Source organism: Xenopus laevis, chromosome 3S, assembly GCF_017654675.1.
Source record: "Xenopus laevis strain J_2021 chromosome 3S, Xenopus_laevis_v10.1, whole genome shotgun sequence".
NCBI lineage: Eukaryota > Metazoa > Chordata > Amphibia > Anura > Pipidae > Xenopus > Xenopus laevis.
In genome coordinates this window covers 35,054,764-35,082,729 of record NC_054376.1, presented here as the reverse complement: position 1 = coordinate 35,082,729, position 27,966 = coordinate 35,054,764, and the positions used below count along the sequence as shown (strand labels likewise).

Here is a 27,966-nt window from a genome sequence, read left to right as displayed (position 1 = left end):
GCCCCGGTGAGCAGAATCCCTGAGTGTCATTAAAGGCAGCTGTTAGAATTGATACAATAGTTGCTAATACTCCACAGATGTTGCTGAAAAATGTATCAATTAATTTTATCAACTAAATTTAGCAAATTGTAACAGTTCAGATGCTCCTGGATCACTGAGTTACCAGACTGAAACACAAGAGACAGGAACATTCAACTTTTTTAGGGATGCACCGAATCCACTATTTTGGATTCGGCTGAACCCTTGAATCCTTCACGAAAGAGTTGGCCAAATACTGAACCAAATTTGCATATGCAACTTAGGGTGGGAAGGGGAAAAAATTAATTCCTTGTTTTGTGACAAAAAGTCACACCATTTCACTCCCGTCCCCAATTTGCATATGCAAATTTGTTTCGGTCAAATCCAAATCCTGCTGAAGAAGGCCGAATCCTTTACCGAATTCCGAACCGAATCCTGCATTCGGTGCATCTCTAAACGTTAAACTTAAATTTTTGGAAAATGGTAAAATATGGAAAGTAGTTGTATTATACACAGAAGTCCCTTCCAGGTTACCGCTATCCCAACTTCGACCAATTATTCCATATAATAAGAGGAGAGCACTCCAATATAGCAATATGCCTTGATTGTGTTTATTAAACATGTTTTGGGTCTTACATGTCCTTTTTTCTTACATGAAAAAGGGCATGTAAGACCCGAAGCATGTCGTGTCGTAGTCTTTAATAAACACAATCACCGCATATTGCTATAGTGGAGTGCTCTCCTCTTATTATATGGAATAAAAGATGGAAAGTAATCGAGAAAATTCTGTTGATGGAGAACAATCTGAAAACAACTCAACTGAATAGTGTTTGGAAGGTGAACAACCCCTTCAATTATAATGCTGACGTCAATCTTCTATCCATGCACTGAATGTAGTAACGCTGTAGTAACACTGTATCAAAAGCCGACTGCACCCGCACTGCCTCCTCCTGTATAATAAACAAGGGATAACCTATACAAGCTGTCATGTTTATAAAGAATTCTTGCACTACAGGTATTTATGTGATTATAGGTGTTCTACATGCAGCTTTATATGTGAGGTGTCATGTCAGAGCTTCTCTACACATGTAGTCATCAGTTACATACATAATTGTTAAGTGTAAAAGGGATTTATTGTATTTAAATGTATAAATAAATATCTGTGTACAGCAATCCCTGCCAATTATACAGTGAGCAGAAATAACTCCCTGTATAAGTAAAAAACCCCAATTATTCCACTGAAGCTCCGGTGTCGTTGGATTCCAGTGCTGTGGACTCACTGTAATACTTTAATGCAAGTGGCTAATTGGCTTCCTTTCTAACCATGTAATTAGCTGCACTTGTTTTACACATACTGTGAATAAGGCTTAACTGTAACACCAGTGGAACGGCCCATCTCTGTGTGTAACTAAGATAAAACTGCAGCTGTCAGATTATAACATTTTATTGTTATATGAAACCCTAACCTGAAACCTACCCTGACCTTCACACGTGCTCCCCATGAATGTGCGTGGAGCAGTTATGGAGGGTGTGCTTCATGCAAGCAAGTGATTTAAAGGAATTGTTCAGTATAAAAATAAAAAGTGGGTAAATAGATAGGCTGTGCAAAATAATAAATGTTTTCAATATAGTTAGTTAGCCAAAACTGTAATGTATAAAGTCTGGAGTGACTGGATGTCAACCGTTTCGGCAGCGCACTCTGGATCCACCTTGAAGAACCGTTCTGCTTAAAGATCACAGGTAAAAGCCGACAATCTTTATTTTCATTTACACACATAGGGGCATATTTGTCAGGGGTCGAATTTTGAATAGAAAAAACTTTGAAATCCGAAATCAAAAAGACCAACCGAAATTAAGTCGAAGTTTTTTTGGGGTCGAATAGGTCCGTATTCGGCCGAATTCGAATGGTACGAGTCAAAGGAATAGCGCATTCGAACAATTCGATTCAAAGTTGTTCCCCAAGAAAACTTTGATTTTTCAAAGTCCACCAATTGACTCCAAATAGGTTCTAGGAGGCTAAAATGGCAATTCGGCAGGTTTTAAATGGCGAATGGTCGAAGTCTAATTTTTAAAGAGACATGTACATGATAAATTTCAAATTATCTGCAAATTCGAATCGAAATTTGGACTATTCCCTAGTCAAAGTACACAAAAAATAGCTCAAAATTCGAATTTTTTGCATTCGTAAATCTACCTCGACCTTTGCTAAATCTGGCCCATAGCGTCCAAGGTCTTTTCAGCTCTCTTGGGGGGCAGATTTACTAAGGTGCAAAGTGTCTCCACGCTAGCTAATTTGCCAGTGTAGCATTGAAGCAGCTTACATCATATTCTGTGAGCCGAAAATGCATCAAAGATCAAAAAACGCTGGCGTCTTTTCCTTTTTTCAGCCTGATTGCCTGCAAAAGACCTAACTTTTTTTGGGGGAACCGGTTTTCCCCATACATTTGCAAACATATGGAACATTAATTTTACAGTAGGCCCATGTGTAGGGCATTAGAATAACTATATTGTCTTTATTAAGGTTCCCTGGACTTGTGTTTTAAAAAGTGTAATTTGTAAGTATTTGCACCAACATTAAACATAAAGACGTCCATACCACTTGAAATTTCCCCCCCTATGCAAATTGACCTGGTCCCTAGCGAAGTTTTGCAAAAATGAATGCTAGCGCATCTTCACTATCAAATGCTCGCATTGCCGAAGGCTAAAACAGCAATTCGGCAGGGATTAGATGGCGAATGGTCGAAGTTTTAAAGAGACAGTACATGATAAATTTCGGGCTATTCCCTAGTCGAAGTACATAAAAAATAGCTCGAAATTCGATTTTTTTTTTAATTCGAAAATTTACCTTGACCTTTGATAAATCTGCCCCTAATTGAGGGTTTATGTTTGCTTAAATTCAGTTTATTGGGTATCCTTCAGCTGGAAAAATGCTAAAAATGTTTGCTGAGCAGCTGAATTGAGAAAGCTGAAGTTCCCAGTAGGGACGCACCGAATCCACTTTTTTGGATTCGCCCGAACCCCGGAATCCTTTGTGAAAGCTTATCCGGTAATTCGGTTCAGTATTCGGCCATTTTCAGCAGGATTCGGATTCGGCTGTATCCTGGTGCCTGGCCGAACCGATTCTGAATCCTTAAAATCATGACTTTTTGTCACAAAACAAGGAAGTAAAAATATCTATTTTTTCCCTCCCCCTCACTGATTTGCAAATGGACTCCAGCTGCACAAATATGGCAGCCCCCTCATAGACGAGCAAGGGGCTTTGAGCAAATACTTAATGGCAAAATTATAAGTAGCAAACAAAGCCAATACTATGATAGTTGTAAAAATGGTTTAATTTCTGTTGTCTGTATCCCTTTAACTGGTGAGTCAGTGCAGCTGTAAACTGAGCAGCTTCCTTATTTCTCTCTTATTTCTCTCTTCCACATCACTCCTGCCACTTCACCATTCCTCAGGCACTTCCCCAACTGCAGCAATAACACAATTCTACATACCTGCACAATTGCACAGCAGCTATATCACTAGAATCATGGTGCTGCCTTTTGCACTCAGAGATCTTCTTATTTTCTGAGCTGTCATGTGTTTCATAGGAAAGAGACCCCCCTCTATGTCCTTTTGCAGTTTACATGAACATAAAATATAAAGAGCGACAAGAAAAGATTTGCAGCATAAATGTTTTGGACACACCCACTTTATGGACACCCCCCCAATTATCATGGCCATTAAAAAAAAAAAAAACCCTCCCACCCTTTTCCCATGGTTGGAAGCTGCACCCTATGATGTCATGATGCTTTACATAAATAAAAAAATACTTTCCCTTTATCCTAACATGACTGCGAACAAATAATTGCCACCTTGAGATGTCACATGATCTAAAGGTAGGTCATATTTAGTCTTAGGACTTAGGGGCAAATTCACTAACCTCCGGAAATTCGCCGGCGACGGCTTCGTTCACATCGCCACACTTCACCAGTTGAAAATTCAGCAGGACAACGCTAATTCACTAAAATGCAAAGTTGCGACCAGGGCGCCAAACTATGGCGAAGTTTCGCTAGTGTTAATTCGGCAAGCAAAGCGAAGTTGCGCTAGCATTGGCTAATTTGCATACAACGGGAAGTTATAAAGTTGTTATAATGCCCTACATATGAGCACAGTGGATAGTTTATGTGCCATATGTTAGGAAATGTAGGGGGGGAAGCCGGGTACAATAAAAAAAAAAAAGATCTTTTGCAGCCTATCACCCTAAAAAACTGAAAAGTCACCAGTGTTTTTTGGGATTTAGAAAAATTTTCACATTTTTTTTGAGGAACTCCTATCTACTCTATTGCACTTCGCCTGGTCTGAGCTGGCGAAGGCAAGTCTTGCGCAAGAGGTAACGTTTATTAAAATCCGCATCTTAGTGAATTTGCGTAGTTACGTCCATTCGCCAGAACGAAAATTCGCCTGGCATTAGAGTGTGAAGTAGCCCTACAGTCTATCTCCTTTGCTAGCGAATTTACGCCAGTGCCCCTTGGTAAATCGGCGAAGTCTGAAATGACATCACGCTGGCGAATTTTCACCAGCGTTAGTCACTTCGCCCTTTAGTAAATTTGCCCCTTAGGCTTGGGTTTTGTGCCTCCTACTTGTAGGCTTCAGTTTTGTGCCTCCTACTTGTAGGCCTGGCTTTCGTGCCTCCTACTTGTAGGCTTGAGTTTTGTGCCTCCTACTTGTGTGCTTGGGTTTTGTGCCTCCTACCTGTAGGCTTGGGTTTAGTGCTACTTGTAGGCTTGGGTTTAGTGCTACTTGTAGGCTTGGGTTTTGTGCCTCCTACTTGTAGGCTTCGGTTTGGTGCCTCCTACTTGTAATCTTAGGTTTGGTGCCTCCTACTTGTAGACTTGGGTTTGGTGCCTCCGACTTGTAATCTTAGGTTTGGTGCCTCCTACTTGTAGACTTGGGTTTGGTGCCTCCGACTTGTAGGCTTGGGTTTGGTGTCTCCTACTTGTAGGCTTGGGTTTGGTGCCTCCTTCTTGTAGGCTTGGGTTTGGTGATTCCTACTCGTCACCTGCCACCAGAAGCTGACCAGCAGTGACACCTGCTGGTCAGCTTCTGAACTAAAAAAAAGAAAGAGGGCTGGTCTGATGTTCTTCTGCACATTAGAAACCTCTGATACCTTCCCAGAAGAAGAACACCAGAGCAGCATCTTTCTCCTGAAAATTCCTTGACTACTTGGTGGTCAGAAACCGGAGCCGTTGTAACAAAATCCATTCATATAAACAGTACATATTTCCCTTAATTAAAAAAATAAATCATGACTATAAATTGCACAAGTGCATCAATTTTACGTTCACTTAGTTTGAAGGCTTACTGGTCCTTTAAACACTTGAGGAACATCTTCCTTCTAAATGAAACTCCTGCTTTAACATCTAGAGAGACAGTAAATCCAGTGGCCTGACCTCTTTGGGAAGGGTTAATATTTAAAGGGGAACTCCACAAAAACATAACTTAAGATTTTTGAAAAGTAAACATAGTTTGAAGCAACTTTGCAATATTCATAAATTAAAAAATATGCAGAGTTTTCATGATTTTAAATGGCTTGGAGTCTGGCTCCCTGCTGATCAGTCTGACTACTTTGCTGAGCTGGCTGACTACTGTTACTTTGTAGTAACAAGAGTCAAGAGTGAGTTTATTGTCATTTCATCCATATAAGTTTGTACAGTACATAGTGAAATGAAACAAAGTTCCTCTAGGACCATGGTGCTACACAACACAACATAGATGTACCGGACAACAGACAAAAAGTGCAAGTGCAAAAATATGCAACTCCTGCAAGACAGGTCAGCATAGTGCAGGGACAGGACTATACAGGGCACACTCAGCAGATGTAATATGTTAAGTAAATAATGCTAAACAACATGATGGGTGTATGGTTGTGACATGACAGTAGCAAGAACATGATAAACAACATGACAAAGTGCAGATGTGCTCATAGAGAACAACTCTATCCAATGGCTATTCATCCATACAAAGGCTGTGTAACGTTGTGGTATATAGTAAGGTCAGATGGAGTGTGTGTGTGAGGTCTGTCCGGTCCCTGAGTATTAAGGAGCCTTATGGCTTGGGGGGAAGAAACTGTTACACAGTCTGGTAGAGAGAACCCTAATGCATCGGTACCTTTTTCCAGATGGCAGGAGTGTAAACAGTGAGTGTGAGGGGTGTGTTGGATTAGCCACAATGCTGGTGGCTTTACGGATGCAGCGAGTGGTGTAGATGTTCATGATGGAAGGAAGAGGGACACCTATGATCTTCTCTGTTGTTTTCACTATCCTCTGTAGGGTCTTGCGCTCCATGACAATGCAGTTTGCAGCCCAGACAGTGATACAGCTGCTCAGGATGCTCTCGATAGTCCCTCTGTAGAAGGTTTTGAGTATGGATGGTGGGAGATGGGATTTCCTCAGCTTGCGCAGGAAGTAGAGGCGCTGTTGGGCTTTCTTGGCTAAGTAGCTGGTGTTGTTGGACCAGGTGAGGTTCTCCGCCAGGTGGAAACCAAGCAATTTGGGGCTTTTGACAATGTCCACATTAGAGCCGTCGATGTACAGTGGCAGGTGGTCACTCCTAGTCTTCCTAAAGTCAACAACCATCTCCTTTGTTTTGTCTGCATTGAGAGACAGGTGGTTGGCTCTGCACCAGTCTGATAACCGCTGTCCTTAGACTGCATCCTCCAAACCCCACAATTCCCTGCACACATGATTTTAATAAGGAAAGGAACATCACAGTGCAATGCATTGTGGGTTATGTAGTTCCTGGAGAAGTTGTTACAATTTGTAACATCAGTGTTTAGTCCCTCCTTCTCTGCCAGGATTTCAAATGATGCAGAAAGAGAAGAACTGTTACACACTTCATTCATACTTTTTGAAGAAACGGGTAACTGTGATGGGTTTAATAGGGGTTTCTGAGTTATGTGGGCCTCTTTATCAAATTTTGGTTTGGAAGCTGCAGTTCCCCTTTAAAATCAGACTTATTAAAATAAAGTTAGAGGAAATGTAAAAATGCAAATGAATGTATGATTATATACTACTCTAAGCGCTTCTGCATTTCACATAATTGTTTTTCTTTTAGAAAATTCCAAAATATTGTCTGATCAAACAGAGATACTATAAACAATGAAAGAATAACTTGAGCGCCTCCCAGTGTCGGACCGGTGTAATTACAGTTACAGTCTATGCCCTCGCACACTATATTCACGCTCAGGTCGGAGGCAAATGAGTCTCCAGCAATAGAGCACAACCGTAATATACAACTAAGGGCAGCCAGGCACAGTATCCGCCTCTGTTTCGAATTCTTACATTTAGTAGAAAACTTTCTACTTCTCACTTCCGGTCCTGATCGCGTTCCTTCCGTGGCGGAAGTGATGTCACGCAATGTGAAACCCCTGCTGATAGAGCGGAAGGAAGAGGTGACAGCGGTCCATAGGTTGTTTGGATGCAGAATTAGCGGAAATGTCGGGGGCGAAGCGATGTCCCGACTGCGGCTCTTCAGAGATAGTGGAGGATGCTCACTATTCCCAGGATCAGCTGGTGTGTGCCGACTGCGGCTGTATTCTGAGTGAAGGCCTCATCACCACCACCGTCAGCGAGGAGACTTCTTTGCAAGGTGTGGAGTCAATCGGACTCAATTATAACCCACACCAGTGTGTCTGGCATCCGTGCTGCACCTGCTGCTTTGCATGCTGGGACTTGTGTGCCACGGGCGGAACTTTCCTACCACTTCCGCCTTGTTTCTGATCCAGAATTCCTTGCTGTTATATCTATATGTAGCTATCAATCTATACATCTGATGTCTCAGTGAGCTTACACTCTAACTTCCCCGTCACATTCACACATGCTACGATCACTTTTATCAGGCCTCACTGCTGTATGTCAGATACACAAGAGCCATGAATATCCTGTACATTCTCACCTTAAATGGTGTTTAGTGATGTCATCAGTTCCATTAGAGCTTAGTGACGTCATCAGTTCCATTAGAGCTTAGTGATGTCATCAGTTCCATTAGAGCTTAGTGATGTCATGTTTGTCACTTGACTCCCTCAAACTCGTGTATTATATTTTTTTGTTTGGGTACCCTCTAATATTAGTCTAATGTGACATCAACAGTTTCTTCACCTGGGATTTTCCACTGGCAGGGAAACAGCTGATTCAACCCCAAATTATAAACACTGGCAAAAGTTGTAATTCACCCGTCTGAGCACACAGGGAGGATTTTTGTCTAAAACCATAGCACAATCTGAAATCTGTCCCATACATGGTCTGACTTAAGTCCTACTAACAGATGGATCCACAAGCTGCATGTAGGGTTGCCACGGGCTTGTGGAGGGGGCGGGAATAAAAGGGCGGGCCCTGGCTGCAAAGGGGTGGCTCACGACAATTAAGGGGGTGGATCCATGGCGCGTGATTGGCTGGGCTGGTTGTGACGTCAAAGGGGTCAGGGCAACAGTGCGTGTTTGGACTCAAGCCAGCAGCAAAAAGGTTCGTTTTTACTAGGCTGGGTGCAGGCCACGGGCATTTATTTGATGTATTACAAATTTACCGGCAGCTACATTGCCGGTAAATTTGTAATACTGGCCTTTGCTGGTGTTTTACCGGTTAGGCCGGGTGGCAACACTAGCTGCATGGTTAAAGGGCATGTACAGTCTAAAATAGAATAAGGCTAGAAATGCTGTATTTTGTATACTAAATATAACTAAGACTAATAGACTAAGACTGTGCACATGCTCAGTGGGGTCTGGGCTGCTTAGGGATCGTCATAAACAAAGCTGCTTGAGTTCTGCATGGCTGGGAAGTAAGGTGGGGGCTCCCCCTGCTGTTCATAAGTATGATTGTTTCCCTGCTCAGCAGTTAGGGACCGTCTGACAATTCTTATCCACAGCAGTAAATGAAGGGAGAATTTCACTGCATACAGTCAGGTTTGTTATAAAACGGTACACATTTTTTAATTAAAGTATATTGGAGATAGGTTTCTTTGTTTATTAAAGAAAGTAAAAATGGGATATTATTTTTTTGCCTTTACATGTCCTTTAAGTACAAACTCATTTTTCACAGACAAAGCCCAGACTATTTTGAAAATAATATGCATAGCGCTCTTTTATCATCCAAATTATAGAAAAAGTTAATTTCATCCACAATACTGGAAAATGGGGCCAACTATTTGGGAATCGGCCGAATACCGAACCAAATCAGAATCCTAATTTGAATATGCAAATTAGGGGCAGGAAAGGAAAAAGAGGAAAAAATTCTTCTTTTGTGGCGAAAAGTCGTGTGATTTCCTTACCCGCCCATAATTTGCATATGCAAATTAGGATTCGGTTCGGCCAGGCACAAGGATTCGACCGAATCCCGAACCGAATCCTGGATTCGGTGCATCCCTACTTTCTACTGCAGTTGGTTTCAAAGTAACACAATATAACAGTAGATGAGGTTGAGAATAAACTTGCATTCAACCATCAACACTACAGTTGTGTGTAAGTGAAAGTAGCCAAACTGATCTCTTAGCTGATCCAGAGAAAGGTAAATTGAATTGATACAATAGTTGCTAATATTCCTCATATACTGCTAAGAAATATTTTAACTAATTGTAGCAAATTGTAACAGTCCAGATGCTCCTGGATCACTGAGCTGCCAGACTGAAACCCCAGAGACAAAAACATTAAACTTCAATTTTGGGTAAACAGTAAAAAGTAAAAGATGGAACGCAATTGAAAAAATAATTTTTTTGAATTTCACTTTAAATTTTTTGTTTGGGGAGGCAAGCCTTGATGAAAGTCCACTTATGATTATAGTGATGTGCGGGCCGGCCTGATACCCACGGGTTTACCCGCTGGTTGGGCGGGTTTCAGGCCGACCCAGCACTCCTCTTCGCAGGTGCGGGTTGAGCTTTTCTCCTGCTCTCCCCGCCCGCCACCTTCAAATGCTGGCTTCTGACTTCCGGCTTTATAGCCACGTGCCTGGGCTTATCCTGATTTGGCCCTGTTCATTGTTGGCCAGATGGATAAAGATCTGCTCATTTCACTGTCTGTATCATAAGCTTTTGTTGCCATGAGTGCAAATTCTTGTTTTAGTACTTGTGTCCTGTTCTGAATGTGACTAACCCTGTCCTGTTTTTGCTTACAGCTGTGAGATATTCCGACAGCACAGGAGAGAATGACTCGGTGACCTATTGCATGAAACGGGGTAAGTCTTTGCCGGGGGGGGGTAGTTTGAGCAATATTCTGTATGAAACACTTCTGGGCATGAAGGCCCCTGTCTGTATGAAACACCTTTGTTGTAAAGCCAATGCCCAGTTCTTTACATTGTAAAAATGTTATTTTGGTACAGCTCTGCAGAATATAACTGTACACTATATAGTCTTTTTTGAATAATGTAAGATGTGCAGTACAGGGGTTGGTTGCACCTTAAATTTAGAATGTTAGTTTCTAAGCAACTCTTCAATTTTTTTGCCTTTTTCAACTGACTCTTTCCAGTTTTCAAATGGGGGTCACTGACCCCATCTAAAAACAAACGCTCTGTAAGGCTACAAATGAATTGTTATTGCTATTTATTACTCATCTTTTTATTCAGGCCTCTCCTATTCATATTCCAGTCTCAAATCAGTGCATGGTTGCTAGGTTAATTTGTAATTTGAAATTGCAACCTGGACAGCTGCTGAATAAAAAGCTAATTAACTCAGTATGAAAACCAATTGCGAATAGTCTCAGAATATCACGCTCTACATCATACTGATATTTAATACTAGCGTGCAATACATCCTCACACAAGGACAGCAAGTTTGACTCTATACAACATCTCATTGACTCTATGATCTTAAAGATCTCATTTATCATACCCTATGATTAGCCATACACAGAACTGACAGTCGGTAGATGACTGGTCTGTTTATGGGGCCCTTGAGAAAGCCCATTCAGCTAATACCTAGGGATGCACCGAATCCAGAATTCTGGCTTTTTCAGCAGGATTTAGATTCGGCTGAATCGTTCTGCCCGGCCAATCTGAATCCCAATTTGCATAATTAGGGGCAGGGAGGGAAATCGCGTGACTTTTTTTCACAAAACAAGGAAGTAAAAATAGTTTTCCCCTCCCCACCTCCAATTTGCATATGCAAATTAGGATTCTTTTGTATTCGGCCGAATCCAAAACGGTGGATTGGGTGCATCCCTACTAATATCTGCCCAGTTTTTGGCAAATATCTTTTGGGCGGGTGAAAATCCAATCGAGTAAAGGCAATATTATCACATTGATACAGTCCTCTCATGATGTGTCACCCTTTATGATCTTGCACAATGCATTTGGATCAGGAAAAAGAGCAGATTCATAGCTGAGGCAGTTCTATTGCTCAGAGTTGCACTTAACGTGCTTTTTCTCCCCTCAGGAATTATCCGTGTGCGAGATCTGTGCAGAGTCCTAAGGCTGCCTGATGGCTTTGTAGACACGGCCCTGTCCTACTATAAACAAGCTGTTGGGCTCCCCCTTTATCGCTTAGTCTCCATCGAGAAGAAGGAGATCATTGTGGGCTGCTGTGTTTACATCACTTGCAGGCAACAGCAATGGCCTATCACTATGGGTACCATCTGCTCTTTGATATACGCTAAGAAAGAACTGTTTGCGAGCCTTTTCATGGACATCGTGCAAGTCCTGAAAGTGGATGTCCCATCTATTAGCCTCCAGAACCTTGTGAAAAGTCACTGCAGAAGGTGAGACATGAGCATTTTCTTATGACAAAGGTACCTTTGAATAACCTTTTTGGCACACTGGGTGACTGTGCCTTTAAATGTTAATACTAATGACTTTTTAATGGGGTGGTTCACCTCTAAGTTAAAGGAGAAGGAAAGGTACTAAAGGACTTTATTGCCAATAGATTAGTCACAATAGTGCAAGTTATAACACTATATTTATTCTGTAGAATGCTTTACCATACCTGAGTAAACAGCTCTAGATGCTCTCTCTGTTTGTTTAGGATAGCAGCTGCCATATTAGCTTGGTGTGACATCCTGTCCTGGCCGAGTCTCTCCCTGCTCACTCATAGCTCTAGGCACAGATTACAGCAGAGAGGGGATTAGGGAGGGGAAGAAGGAGAGAGGAGCAAACTGAGCATGCTCAAGCCCTAGCCGTGGAGGTTTATGATAAAAACAGGAAGTCTGATACAGAAGGCCATGTGTACACAATAGAAGGAAGTAAATGCAGTGTTTCTTTTGACAGAGGACTCACAGCAGGATTTACTGGTGTATTTATATAAACCTTTTTTGATAAAGCTTACTAAATTGTAGCCTTTCCTTCTCCTTTAATGTTTAGTATGCTATGGAATGGCTAATTTTTAGTTACTTCTTAATTGGTCTTGATATTTTATTTATTATAGTTTTTTTTTAATTATTTGCCTTACCTTCTTCTGACTCTTTCCATCTTTCAAATAGGGGTCACTGACCCCAGTAGTCAAAAAACAAACTTAAAGGGATACTGTCATGGGAAAAAAACATTTTTTTCAAAATGAATCAGTTAATAGTGCTGTTTCAGCAGAATTTTGCGCTGAAATCCATTTCTCAAAAGAGCAAACAGATTTTTTTATATTCAATTTTGAAATCTGACATGGGGCTAGACATATTGTCAGTTTCCCAGCTGCCCTAAGTCATGTGACTTGTGCTCTGATAAACTTCAATCACTCTTTACTGCTGTACTGCAAGTTGGAGTGATATCACCCCCTCCCTTTTCCCCCCCAGCAGCCAAACAAAAGAACAATGGGAAGGTAACCAGATAGCAGCTCCCTAACACAAGATAACAGCTGCCTGGTAGATCTAAGAACCACACTCAATAGTAAAAACCCATGTCCCACTGAGACAAATTCATTTACATTGAGAAGGAAAAACAGCAGCCTGCCAGAAAGCATTTCTGTCCTAAAGTGCAGGCACAAGTCACATGACCAGGGGCAGCTGGGAAATTGACAAAATGTCTAGCCCCATGTCAGATTTCAAAATTGAAAAAAATCTGTTTGCTCTTTTGAGAAATGGATTTCAGTGCAGAATTCTGCTGGAGCAGCACTATTAACTGATGTGTTTTGAAAAAAACATGTTTTCCGATGACAGGATCCCTTTAAACTCTGCAAGGCTAAAGTTTTATTGTTATTGCTACTTTTTATTACTTCGCTTTCTATTCAGGCATTTCCTGTTCATATTCCAGTCACTTATTTGCAGCACTGCCTGGTTGCTAAGGTAATTTGGACCCTGGCAATTAGATGTTTATGTCTCAAACTAGAGAGCTGCTAAAAAAAAGCACAATAATTTAATAATCAAAAAAATAAACAGGGAAGACCAATTGCAAATTCTCTCAGTATCAATCTCTACATCATTCTAAAAGTTAAAGGGGGGTTATTCACCTTCCAAACATTTTTCCAATTCAGTTGTTTTCAGATTGTTCACCAGAAACAGACTTTTTTTTCTAATTCTCGCCAGCTTTTATTTTTTACCATTTTGCCAAAAGTTTAAAGTTAAAATGTTCCATCTCTATTTGATCCTTAAAAGAACAGTTCAGTGTAAAAATAAAAACTGGGCAAATATAACGGATGTGCAAAATAAAAAATGTTTCTAATATAGTTAGTAAGCCAAAAATGTAATGTCTAAAGGCTGGAGTGACTGGATGTCTAACATAATAGCCAGAACACTTCTTCCTGCTTTTCAGCTCTCTAACTCTGAGTTAGTCAGTGACTTGGTACATAATTGTTCACTTAGTTTGCTTTTGATCCTTAGCATGGAGCTCAGATTCAAAAGCAACTGCTTATAGCCCATATGCCCCCCACCCCAAGTCAATGATTGATTACTGACTGGTAACCAATCAGAGAGCAGTTGGGTTGTGGCTATTATGTTAGACATCCAGCATTTGTAGATGACATTTTTGCCTAACTAAATGTATGGAAAATATTTTTCTATTTTGAAATACCTATCTATTTTTCCAGCTTTAATTATATTTAACAATGTGGTTCTCCTTTTGAGTTAACACAGTAACATAGTAGGGGGTTATTAATCAAAATCCAAATGTATCTCATTTTCTGAAAAATACCTAGAAAAAAAATTGTGAAAATCATACGAAAATTCAGATTTTTCGGCCAAAGATACAGATGTACCGAATCCGGCCTTTTTCAGCAGGATACAAATCCTTCTGCCAGGCCGAACGAATCCTAATTTGCATATGCAAATTAAGACCAGGGAGGGAAATTGTGTGACTTTTTGTCACAAAACAAGAAAGTAAAAAATGTTTTCCCCTTCCCACCCCTAATTTGCATATGAAAACTAGGATTCAGTTCAGTATTGGGCCGAATATTTCACGAAGGATTCGGGGGTTCAGCTGAATCCAGGATAGTTGATTCGGTGCATCCATAGCTGAAAACTCAGATTTTTCGTATTTTTGCCACTAAGCCACTAAAACTCGAATTTTTCGAGTTTTTGGCATTCAGACTTTAATGAATAGCCCCCTAAGTATGCTATAGAATGACTCATTCTAAGTAACTTATCAAATGGAGTTTATTTTTTATAATTTTTTTATTTATAACCCCAAATACTCTGTAAGGCAACAAACATATTGTTATTGCAACTTTGTATTACTCATCTTTCTATTCAGGCCCTCTCCTATTCATATTCCAGTCTCTTAATACAGGGTTGTAAGGGTAATTTGGACCCTAGCCAACAGATGGTTGAAATTGCAAACTGGAGAGCTGCTGAATAAAAAGCTAAATAACTCAAAAACCTCAATTTAATAAAAATGAAACCCGATTGCAGCAGAATATACCTAAATAATGCTGCCATTTATTAAAGGAGACCAACCCTTTTTTATAACATTGCTGTATGTGACAAAACCATTTATGTGCTGGAAATGAATAGGAGACATTTATGTGATTGCAGTTTCAAGCTTTTTAAGGACTCGTCTGAGGTTCCTCCACAATACGCAGAGAAACTGGACACGGTATCCGAGAGGACTGTACAGACGGTGGAGCTGGCGTATGAGACGTGGCTGGTGACTGGACGACACCCAATTCCCATGATCACTGCAGCTGCCTATATATCCTGGCAGTCCTTTCAACCATCTCGTCGCTTATCCTGTTCTTTATCGCGATTCTGCAAGTTGTCTGACGTCGACATGCCGCCACCGTCAACAATTCGGTTGAAGGAGCTGCAGGAGACCCTTATTAAGTTGGCTTATCATCTCCCCTGGCTAAAGATATTATCATTAAATCGAAAGAATATAGTGCAGCATTTGGGCGACTTACTGAAGCACCGTGCTTTACTTCTCAGGCGAGCTCTGGCTGTCACCGAGGCAGAATTATCCAAAGGGACAGAAGCCTCTTCTTCCACTGATCAGCTCAATTCTACCTTGGTTTTTCTTCCCCCATGTGTGAGCAACCCAAAAAAAAGAAGTCGCTCCGTTGCATTTCCTTGTGGTGATCTGGACATAACCGGGGATGAGGAAATCTCCGACAGTGAGATTGAGCAGTATTTACGGACACCCGCTGAAATGAAAGATTATCAGCAGGTCCAAAGCTGCATCTCGAGTGTATAAATGTTATTTTATAAATCGCATGCAAGCTGCTTGTCCGCTGGGAGTCGCTTGTCAGATTTTTTTTAAACCTCGAGCAAGTCCTTCTAGTATGTATTCCGGTTTCCTGGATTGGAAGCAGTATCCCTAATAATGATCTCATGTCCACTCCATTGTTATCCATGTGATGAGCTTGGCTTTGCATAAGGTACTGACAAATGATTGGTGTCCTGTTTCTCTTGGGTTCTAGCGACCACCCATGAACTGTTTTTGGGGGGTTTATTAATACTCTGTTTTAAGAATTTTTGAGACATCGAGTGCTAAATTGGTTCAGATAAAGGGTAAGTAAAGCTCTACAAACATTGGCCTTGGGGTAGAAATGAATCTGTGTTCCACGCGGCCAGAAATACAGAAGCCCTGCAACATCAAGGCCTTTCATATCTCCTGTATCCCTGGATGTTGGGATATATGTTGGAGGAGGATACTTTAATAAATAATACATCTGAAAGGGGGTACTTACTACACATAGGTCAAAGGTCACTTAGCACGGATTATGAAAATGCCTTGCTCTGCCATTTTTAACTGAATTGAGGTATACATGGGAAGATATATTTTTTTATCCATTGAGGTCTGTGAAAAACACAAATGATAAATCATCATCATCATAGCAACGTTGTCTTTTTGGATATTGATTTTTCTGTCTCTCTCTGTTTATTTGTATGTGTGTGTGTATGTATGTGGTTATTTCATGATGTCTAAAAAATGTAGTCAAAGATTTTAATACGAATGATACAAGACAAACAAGATTTTCATCATTTTTAATAAATACAATTGTAGTTTTGTCAGTATTTACTCTGGCCTCTGTTTTGCTTATTTTTGCAGTGGTCGTTATTCCCGCACTCTTTCTGAGCATCTCCAAGAGGGTTTTTGTTTCCCACCGCCATATGTTTGGCTTTTTCTGTTTTTAAGTGTTGTTAAGTTGGACTGGAGGGAAAAGCCATGTGTTCAGTTTCCCTCTATCGTCTTTGAACTTCAGGTAGGGATGGTACAGCTTGCCATCGCTGTTTTGGATCATTGTTCTGCTGAAAAATAATCCTTTTCCGCACAGTTTTAGGGTTACCCAACTAAATGGAGCATTACTTGTGTTTGCTAAGTGTGCAGTCGACAATGTGCAAGTCACAGAACAGGTGCAACACCATTACATGAATATTTCCCCTGCTGGCTTTGACAATAGGTTTTATGCACTGCTGTTGTCATTTCCTCATATCAGCTCCCTCCATAATATATGTAATATATAGCATAAAGGGTTAGCCTTTTGCTCTTTCTTGATTGGCACAATCTGCCAGTTGCCTATCGACTGTACTTTTGTTTACTGGCATAGGATGGTGTTTGTTTAATTGGATTAGAATCATGGGTGCTACTCTATCTACTAATAAAGTTTGCTTGATATACCGGTCTACAGATGCTGTGATCACTTTAGGTCTGCCCAGATTTACTTTGGATCTTGAAGAAAATAAAATGGGTATTCATGCCTTTGTCACCAAAACTACCAACGAGCAGATCATTTAAAAAAAAAAACAAAACAGATTTTCCAGCTTAAACTTTTAAGGAGAAGGAAAGAATAAATCACTGGAGAATTTTAGACACCCCCAGCCATTATTATTGCTTACCTGTTTTCCCAGGCTAGTTCCCCTGTTTGCAGAAACTGCACCAACATAGAGTACTTCTGAGCGAGTGCCATAGAGCATTTCTGTTACTGCTTCTTCATGCCAGACGTGCAGTAGAGTTGAGTGGGAACCAAAACTTTTAGCAAAAAGCTGACTTTTTCACTTTACTACACACAGTAGAAAGATCTTTTCCAAGAAAGATCGTAATTGTTAGTCTATGGCCACCTTTAGTATACATTTTGCAAGTAGTCCACATTGGCTTCTAGAGATTCCAAAATATAAATTGGAGGTTTGTATTTTTCTTTTATTGACATTTCAGACCCTAACATCAAACATTGGCCTAACATTCGTTGACCAGGCCTCTTTCGTCTGTGCACTGCCTAAGCGTCCGTAGCTACACAAACGATTCCTTGTGTTGGATATAAAAGGGAACATGAACCAAAAAAGTCTGAAAACCTGCTCTATAGAAAGTGTCCTTTTCCCCTGCTTCCAACACAAATGGTGGAACATCACATTGAGCAGAATTCCAAGCCACAGACAGAAATCGCAGAGACTCACTGTTCCTTTGTAAATTCTTTAATATATAGTTTGTTTTAAACATGTCTTCTGGGGCATTCAAAGATTACACAATTTGCTTTGGACATCAATTCTTTGGTATGTGGTATTTAATTTTGGTAAAGCTTTATTGGTGGAAAACTTTTATTTTTCCTGTTTTCTGACATATGATGAACTAGTGCCCTGTCTAGTCTGGAAAGCTTTCACTTAATACATACTTACATTTTCATCACTTTTAAGGATCATTGTATGGACTTGTATAATAGTAACACAAAGTATGAAGGAACGTTCCTCCAACCTCCAGGTGCTGCCAAAAACTTGACAGTAACCTCAGTACTTGCATATATACATAATATACAGTTACAATTTGGCCTCAAAGCTAAACACAGTTTTATGTTCTCTTTCTGCTCATTCTATGAGCGAAATGCGGGGTGATATCTATTATTTTATTTTTTTTTCCCTAACTCTTATCTGTAGTATTGTGAGATTATCCAACATTACTAATATATGGAAAGGGGGGATCTGGAAAGTGATAGGAAGGCTTATGCATCCTAGAAACAAACTGGCTCTCTAGGACAATGCAGAATCGGTGAGAACAGTAAAGGTTGCCATTGATGCACCAATAGTATCATACGAAAGATCTTAGTACATTAATTGTTGGGTGTGCGGAGGTAGACAAGGGGACAGATATCAGTAAAAAGCCTTTGTTATTGGTCGCCTCGTCGATCGGGCAGGACTGAAAATTTCGATTGGACACCTTTGAAGGCTCCCGAACATTATAACGATAATGCTGATTCGCCAAATATAGCTAAAGAATTCTTTTAGTTTCTACCTGCATATCTGCAACTTTAGTAGAATGGGAAAGATCAGAATTGTAGCATGTATGGACACCTTTAAGATGGCCATAGAGCTTGCAGATATTGTACAAAATGTATGATTGTCGGACCATGTGTGGGCTCCAAATAATTGTCCTGACAATTTCCGTACTGTAGAGATCAGCCGTTTAATTAACTGGACAAGTTAGAAAATTTCTATATGACAACGTTCAAATCTTTGCCCATCTGACAATAACCATGGATGTCGCTACTATTTCTGGGGCATAACTGTCGTACGAATATGGTTCGTCAATGGATGGCCACAACATCGTCTGGTTTGTTATCTTTCCGACTTAATCTTACAATTTAAATCTGAATGGTTAGTTTTAGATTATTGAAACAAATGAACATTCCGTATACGATGTTCCCTGCACAAAGAATAACATCTGAACTAGGAATGCACCAAATCCGATATTTTGGATTCCCCCCGAATCCTTTGTGAAAGATTCCCGCCGAATACCAAACTATAATTTGCATAGGCAAATCAGCGAGGGGAAGGGAAAAAGAAAGAGAACATTTTTTTACTTCCTTGTTTTGTGACAAAAAGTCACATGCTTTAAAGGATTCGGTTCGTCCAGGCACAAGGATTCGGTCGAATCCTGCTGAAAATGGCCGAATCCTGAATGTCTATGGTCAGCTTTAGAATCTACTTTCTAGGGAAGCCCTGCAACAGAAATATCATTAGACAAAATGGATTATTCCCACTTAAAGGAAATGCTTATCTATACAAGGTCTTGAGAACATTGACCAGAATTAATTGTATGCTTCTCTGGATATAGTGCAGAAAACTTGACGGAAGCCATATTTGTACAAGCCTTTGCTACAGTTGCTACATGATGAAAAGTGCTGTTTTATATCAGCTCTGGATGATTTCACTTTGACCACTAGAAGCTCGGAGATCAATTTTGCAATCCATGGATACGACACAAACAGCGGAACACTAATGAAGAGGGAAAGCGAAAATTGAGTGTCGCAACTTCCATAATTCTGTAACTCTAGTTCTTTGGTTTACCATAGATTTTTGAAGGCACTTTTACATGGGCTGAAATAACAGTTTACATATCCCTTGGCAATTCTAGAGGAAACAGACCATAGCATATCGTTTTTATATATTTAACCTGACCGTTTTTGAGAGTGGAAAAATGCTAAAATTTTATAATGATATGGAAATATAGAGTTCTGGGAAAAAATGGATCTTGTGTGTGTATATATATATATATATATATATATATATTATACACAATATAGTTCTATATTTGAAAAATAAACATTCTCCTCTGCTTTATATAACAAAAAAACATAACATGCAAAAATGATTTACAAATATTTGAATGTTTAAATTGATTGTCCTTCGTGGATTTACTTGCCCATTGTTTTAGAAACAGGATTATCTATGGGCAAACAGGTCTGCTTTTAACAGTCCTACCTGTACTTTTGTTTCTTTTTAATGACACCGAAGCAGTCCATTTTCTCGTAGCTACGCCTGAACCCAGTGTTTGTTAAACTATTTGGCAAGTTGATGAATTTTGAAATTAGATTTCAGAAACTGTATAAAGAATTGTGGGTAAAGGTGCAAGAGTTAACTCAGACAGGGATATTCAGAGCATCCTAGAGTTCCCCTCAAGGTTATTCCTTTGAAAGTGCACAGTAGGAATATAAACCAGAAACGTTTCTAATAAGGCAGGTTTAATAACGGTTTGAGAAAATGACCCACCATTGCCTTCTTAGTTTAGGGTAGAAACATGTATTCTGTTGAAATGGACCTCCATAACTTATACGCAAATCATTAACCATACATCTCCATACGACCATGGAATCAATATGACAGTGAGTGCAAGACACAGGATAAGTGAGTTGATTGGAATGAGGTATTTTGTTTGTGATCATTATATACCAGAGATGTAACAGATCCATCTTTGAAAAAGAAAAACAAAGGATTTCACGTGTGATGATTGAATGACATTCCTCTATAAACTGTATTCCTATAGGGGGCAGTGCTCCCAAGCATGTATGTATACTTGTACATATGCTATTGCTGTGCATGCCTTTATCCAAACACAGGCACCTGGGCACAGCTCGTGTTTCCATCAGAAGTCCAGTCATCTCCACCAAGCAATCTGCAGTCAGCTGAGCCGCGGGAGAGCCCAGTTCCTGGAATGCGTTTGTGTGGAGTCAAGACACTTCTTTATATCATGTTTAAGGCACATCTCTGCACCTAAGGCTACACTGTAGTTTCACTCTTCCAAAGGCCAGTTTTCATGGCTGTGGTGTTTTCCGCTGTTGTAAAGTTAATGTCATGTTTGCTACCCTTTAGAACACCATTCTGGTTAGTGGTGTTGAGTGGGTAAGATCGCCGTTTGGACTCCCGTTCCATGCTGTTAGCCTGTTTCAGGTTATCCCGACTTGCACTTTTCCTTTGTGCCTTGGCATGATGCCCACTGCTGTCACTCCCTTCGGAGTGTGTTATTGCCCCTTCTGGTTCCTGATCTGTCCCCCCAAGTCTGCCATTATTTAATGGGCTGTTTTTGCTGTGGTAGCTTTCAGAGTGACTGTTGTGAATACTCCCACTCTCGCTGGAATGCTGATCAGACGAGGGTCCACGAAGCATCTTTAATCTATGGTGCTTCCCATCACGATACTGCTTACTTCTACTTTTATGGTTGCGGCGAGTATGAAGGTTGTTCATGTACCTACTTGGAACTGGCATGTTTTTGTTGTTGGCAGGTTCACTCTCTTCACAGCTGGCTTGTTTTGGTGGGCAGCTCTCAGCTTGGTTTTGGGCTACCTGCAGGTTTGTGATCTTACATGGCCCGGTATTAGAGTTATTGCTGTTGCTTGGGGAGGATGAAGACTTGATGGAATTTTCCACCTCTGGATTACATCCATTGTACACAGGAGGTGGGTCATCCACAGGGGATCCAGTTTTTACATACGCTTCAATAGGCAAAGCCTCTGTGTACGACGGGCAACAAGAGAACCAAGACTGCTGAACATCCCGCCGTCGTATACAGTGATGAATAAAGATGAAAAGTCCAAGAGCCACCGCTGTCACCCCATAAAGACAACTGAAAATGACATTGAGGTACCAGCCCTGTGACACAGCAAAAGCTCCAAACACCCAAAGTGCGATGTAGAGAATATGGACGATCAATAGGGCCCAGAACTGTACCTCCAAACAATACACATTGTCCACCTCTGCCACAGGAGCTGCTGAATTAATATTGACTGATATTGAACTTGAATCACTCAGTAGATGGCTGATGCCCCCACTTTGCTGCTGAGGGTCATTTGTCTCTGGCACATCTTTTTGTTCAGCTGGCTGACGTCTTAAGTTTATTCCAGCGCACAACAGGTAAATCCAGGTGACGAGAAGAATTAATCCTGCCGGGACATAAAATGCACCAAGGCTTGGCCTCCACACTAAACAGCAACTATGAAAAGGAGAAACACCCATTAATGAAATTGATATGAAAACAGCATATCTATATTTTATATACACAGGTATGTGATCTGTTATCTGGGAAACCCGTTATCTAGACTAGAAAGTTCTGAATTATGGAAAGGCCACCTCCCATTATCCACATTTTTAACCATGAATTATTTTTTTCTTTGTAATAATAAAACAGTACATTGTACTTGATCCCTACTAAGATATAATTACTCTATATTGGAAGCAAAACCAGACTATTGGGTTTAGTTAATGTTTACATGATTTTCTAGTAGATTTTATATATAGAGTATATCATGTAAAGTAAGGCACTCACAGGACTTAAAAATAAGGTGAAAAGAGATAAAGTTTATTTATTCTTCCTTGAGACCCTTGTCAAGATCTTTGTACATAATAGCATGGAATTATTGTGTCTGAAATGCCCTACCTGTTTATACATGTATTTAAACTTTTTATATTGCATTGGCTGATCCTTTCCCCTATTTCCTTGAGTGCATGGGTTGCTATGGTAACCATTTTGGGTTGGGACACGGGGAAATGGCGAAAACCGAAATGTTTATGCAATGTATTGCATTGCATGGCAGGAGAAAGGCTGACAGGTTAGTGAAGGTAGCCAGAGCTTGAAGCTTGCAGGGGTTACTTTTACACCGCAGATTCAAACACAAGGGATTATCGAATGAAGCTCAGCCTCAAGATGTGCTTCTGTTTCAAACAGATATGCCGTTTCTCTTATACTGGGAAGACTATCAACTTGAGAGTAAAATCACTGACCAAGGCTAAGGTCTCACTACTAGTACAGTGATATTCATTGTTGAAATAAAAAACACGTAGCATTGAATAAAAATCATAACTTTATTTAGAAATCTACTCTCTTCTAGGCACTTTACATTCATTTTTTCCTAGTTTTCAAGATATTAGCAGCTTTTAAGATATGCAGAAAGAAACTTACTAAGGGCTGTTATCCCTGTAGTTGTTTATGTTGACTGCAGCAGTGATCCCACAAATGATCAATGGGATTCCTCCAGCAATTAAATAGAACCTAGTTAATACAGAAAGAGAAGTCAGTTGCCAATAGTAATATAACAAATTAACAGAAAAAATGCCAAATAAGAGATAAGGCTGGCAAATAAGACAGAGCAGTTGCAATTGAATCAAACCTTTAGGGTAAGGCCACACTAGGCGTTTTGGGGAGATTTGTTTGCCTGGCGACTAATCGCCTCGTCTTTGCGGCGACCAATCTCCCCAAACGCCTTCCCTCACTCTACGCCGGCTAAAATTAAAAAACGCCGGGGCTAATAAACACACGGCGGTTCGTTTTCCGTAGTTGTCTCACGAGGAAACTTAGGGTGACTTCGGACCGCCGCGTGTGATTAGCGCCGGCGTTTTTTCAATTTAGTCGGCGCAGAGTAAGGGAAGGCCCAGTGTGGCCTTACCCTTAGGTCAGTGCCGTTTAAAGAGTATCCTTACATTCTGCTATTTAGTTAAACATCTTAATATACATTCCTACAATCCCAGTGACTTTCTGCCATAAAAGTGTTAGTGTTATGCTATATAATGCAATGATTCCAAAAGAACAAATAGTAAGTAGTTGTAACTCACCTAAGCATTGGCCTCTGTGGAGGCTGGCTGCCCTCTCCTTCTTGCTGTGGCTGAGGTTTGTGAGTTAGTTCTTTGTAGATTACTCTGGACTTTAGACCCATCCACAGCAGCGTTGATAAGGAAGAATAATGCAGAATGATGCTGACCTAGGAAGAAAATTACATTTTTATAAGGCAAGACCTGGCTTCAGTACTGGACCTACTCATTCAACAAGTTGGTATGAAATAGAAAGTATTCTTTGTCAATGTATTTTCTTAGCAATGGTATTTGGGTACGTTCAAAGAATGGGAAAGTAAATGGCTAATGACACTTAGGGGCCGATTCACTAACTTCGAGTGAAGGATTCGAAGTAAAAAAACTTCGAATTTCGAAGTGTTTTTTTGGGCTACTTCGACCATCGAATGGGCTACTGTGACCTTCGACTACGACTTCGAATCGAAGGATTCGAAGTAAAAATCATTCGACCATTCGATAATCGAAGTACTGTCTCTTTAAAAAAAACTTCGACCCCCTAGTTCGCCATCTAAAACCTACCAAACTCAATGTTAGCCTATGGGGAAGGTCCCCATAGGCTTTCCTAAGTTTTTTTGATCGAAGGATATTCCTTCGATCGTTGGATTTAAATCCTTCGAATCGTTCGATTCGAAGGATTTAATCGTTCGATCAAAGGAATAAACCTTCGATCGTACGATCGCACTATTTGCGCTAAATCCTTCGACTTCGATATTCGAAGTCGAAGGATTTTAATTCCCAGTCGAATATCGAGGGTTAATTAACACTCGATATTCGACCCTTTGTGAATCGGCCCCTATGGGGCAGATTTACTAAGGTTTGAATGGTAAATTCGAATTTTCAAATTTTTTTTTTTTTTTGGTCAAAACTCACAAAATCTAATTTAAAACCACCAACTCGAATTTGAATTAGAATGTGAGATGTATCACACCTCAACCCTGGAAACAAGTTTTAATTCGACTATTCCCCACCTAAAACCTGCTGAGTTCATGTTTATGATGTTTATAGTAGTGATGAGCCAAGTTTCGCTTCGAAAATGACGCCCCATATACTTCAATAAGAGAAAAAAAGTGTTGCATGTCAAAAAAAATTTGACCTGCAAAAGTAGAGTTTTGGTTTTTTTTTGGAGGAAAACTCAATTCGAATTTGATTTTAATTTGATTTGACTTTTTGGGTCAGGACTATTTGAATGAATTTTAGACATTCTAATTTTTTCTGGCAAGATGGTGACTTGCAGCCTCCACACTTGCTTCCCATATGTTTCCCATATATTACTATGGAGAACCATAATATGCTCATAGGAATGTTTTGGCTGAAATGATTCTTTGCTTGAGAGTAGTGGTAGTTAATAATGCTCCACATGAACTATAGGTGGAAAGTATAGAAACAAGAGATAATTTCAAAGAGTTCAGAGAGAGAGCAACTAAACTAACGGAGGTGCTGGAGAGCTTTACTTATGAGGAAATGCTTTTAAGTTTGGTGTTTTTCCAGTCAAGGTGATGTGATTAATGTATGTACAGCCAGCACAGAGATTTTTCCAAGAGAACTCTGTTCCCAGATCTATGCAAGTTACATACAGCCATCCATTGCAACTGGAATAAAAAGGACTTTATTCAAAAGCATAAAGAGGCAGAGGTTCTTGATATGGACAACATAGTGGCCTACTTTAATTCCTATAGTTCTACTGTTAATTTCTGATCTGTTTTTCTTTGACTTTGTAGCCCTTTGGATCATTTTACCTATGTATGCAGGGTTGGAATGTATGGACTGGTGTCTTTTTTTCCAACCTCTCTAGGAGGAGCCTACTTATTGAGAACATACATATGCCAATGGGTGATCCATGCTGTTTCCACGATTAAACTGGGTATTTGGGCTTCTTGTGGGTTGTCTGTTTGCTGCAGCCTTTGCGGCTCAGATCACATTATAATTATATTTTGTGCACATGCAGTAGAAATCAGGGATTGCAGGCTCTTGGTTAGACATTTCCTGTGATAACAGTTACACAGAAAAGCCAATACTGTCGAGAGAAGGTCAGCAAAACTAGTTATCGACTAGTTATCAGGTTGGAGAGTGAGAGTTAGGAAAAATGCTATGCAATGTGGGGTTGAGGGCACATGATTTTTCAAGGGAACACTACTCCCAGAACTATGGGAGTGACACTGGTGTGTTTTTCGTGACTGGGAGAGACTCCGATAGAAGCTAATAATAATAATCATATTTTTTAAAACATTAACTAGCTTACCTGCTTTTGTAATGAATGAAAACCCTGGGGAGAATGTAATTTGGTGTTGGGATTCATTTCTTTTACCTTGGCATGCAGTCAGGCTAATTCTTTGAGTGTTTTTCACTCTCAATGAACTTGCTTTAAATCTGTGTAAGGCTGAATTTCATGGACTTACAGTAATGTCCCCTTGAAGGACACTGTGTTACGTACACCTCTGTGGCCCATGATAACTCCCTTGAGCCTTAAGACCCTCATTCCCATAGAGAGGTTTTTTCACCTTATAGTAAAATACTGTATTTGGTGCCAGAAATCATTGGTACCACTGCCCATTTCCATCAAAACACTTACAGTCTGGCACACAATGATGTATCCAGTTACAGTGATCCCTCCTGCAAACACTGCGGATGTCATTGCTATGTGGAAGCAGAGGTTGAGTTGCATGTGCCAGCTCTTCCTGGAGATCTGGATGGAGCTACGTGTAGAAGATAGAAAAAAAAATGCAGTTGGGTGTAAGCCATAACTTTCAGATACCTTATTGTTTTCCAACTTTTGTAGTGACCTCAATATCATATAGGCCTTTGGCCTCTCCATCTTGTTTACCTGTGGTTTACAATGTAGGTTATGATTGTAGTGAAGAGGCACAGGAGAAGAATTGCTGTGCATGAGTAGATGACTGGATGAAGAATTGCAGTGCCATTTCGAGCCTCCTGGGGGAATGTGTTCAGCTCCTGAAAAAAACAATTCAGGATTTCAGGAATTAAATACATTTTTTCAAAGGAAAGTTCATATACGCTATCATTGGTTTGTTAAACATCAGTCTTTTGACTAAATTTCAGTTCCCATAACCCTAGATCCCCATATCCAGCCAGATGTGCTGATCAGTTTGTTCCTGTAGATGTACAGAGTAACTGTATGGAACAGGCCAATAGAGAATGGATAAAATTAAATCAACTACTGATAGGTGAGCAATTCTAGTAGGATCTGTACTGAAAACATTAGGTAAACAAATTCCAGAGATGATGTACAAAAATGATGTCATTCACTTGAAATGATGGAAAGTGTCACGAGTCTGGGACACTTCAACTGAAAGAACTTACAGTGAGGATGGCAAAGTTGCTCAGCTGATGGCACTGCATGATAGTTATGTTGGGTTGCTCAGAAAGAAGGTGGCATCCTTCAGAGCTCCATCCTCCATATCCTTCCAAGGCTTTAAAATTCCATCGGGCAGGAAGCGGGTTGGATCCCATCACCAGGTGCCGGAGAGTGACTGTTACTGGATCGGTGAAATTGGTGTTGCCACAACCTCCTTTAAAAAGGACATGGGGAGAACTTCATGAGTTTCGCACACAATATTCACCAGTATTTCAGCACCAGTTAATCTAAAATTAGTATTTTAGAGTGACTAAAGTTGACTCAACAAAGGGCAATTCTTCCACACAAACAGTCATTTTAAACCAGAACTAAAAGATCAGTCGATAGGGGTCTCTTAAAAGTGTTTTTTTTTTCTGATCAAATATTCAGGAATAAATAAATAATGTGAAATTGTCTTACTTGTTCCTACAAATATAACTGGAGTGGAAATACTCCTCCTCTTTCCATCTTCAGCGAGCCGAGATGAGTTTCCAACACTTCTGAATAGCTTTCCATTCCTAAAAGCCAGAACCTGTAGCTTGCAAGTGGAAGAGGAGGTGGAGGCGAAGAGGCTTGGAGGGAGATGTACAGCAGCTAAGGCATGGTTATTCTGAAGGGGGCAGGATAAAATCAAAGATGAAACTCTCAAGTAAAACATTAGTAGGGATTCTGTCATGGGAAACCATTTTTAACAAATTGCATCAGTTAATTGTGCTCCTCCAGCAGAATCCTGCCTTTAAATCTATTTTTCAAAAGAGCAAACAGATTTTTTAATATTTAATTTTGAATTTTTTTTTTTAGTAAGTCTTTATTTTCAGTTTTAAAGAAAAATGAGGGGTACAGAAGGAAAAAGGGAGAGGGGATGAATAATAATGTACATTTATGTTTTTCAGATACA

General features: G+C 40.2%; 2 protein-coding genes across 2 annotated transcripts in view; one reads left to right on the top strand and one right to left on the bottom strand.

The window, feature by feature from the left end:
- The first annotated feature begins 7,394 nt into the window (after nt 1-7,394).
- On the top strand, nt 7,395-16,409 carry brf2.S (BRF2, RNA polymerase III transcription initiation factor 50 kDa subunit S homeolog). Its single transcript, NM_001094270.1, is given in 4 exon segments — nt 7,395-7,644; nt 10,158-10,217; nt 11,413-11,734; nt 14,927-16,409. Coding segments are annotated over 4 exon segments (1,191 nt in total). The 5' UTR covers nt 7,395-7,490; the 3' UTR covers nt 15,582-16,409.
- A 1,375-nt stretch (nt 16,410-17,784) lies between these two features.
- Nucleotides 17,785-27,966, bottom strand: part of LOC108712783 (adhesion G protein-coupled receptor A2) — a 112,678-nt gene continuing 102,496 nt past the window's right edge. Inside the window, exons 13-19 of the mRNA XM_018255206.2 lie at nt 27,489-27,678; nt 27,035-27,243; nt 26,538-26,665; nt 26,286-26,409; nt 23,702-23,847; nt 23,052-23,141; nt 17,785-22,085 (exon numbers count right to left, since the gene is read on the bottom strand). Coding sequence (XP_018110695.1) covers nt 20,876-22,085; nt 23,052-23,141; nt 23,702-23,847; nt 26,286-26,409; nt 26,538-26,665; nt 27,035-27,243; nt 27,489-27,678 — 2,097 coding nt within the window. The 3' untranslated portion in view covers nt 17,785-20,875. The remainder of the gene's footprint in view (nt 22,086-23,051; nt 23,142-23,701; nt 23,848-26,285; nt 26,410-26,537; nt 26,666-27,034; nt 27,244-27,488; nt 27,679-27,966) is intronic.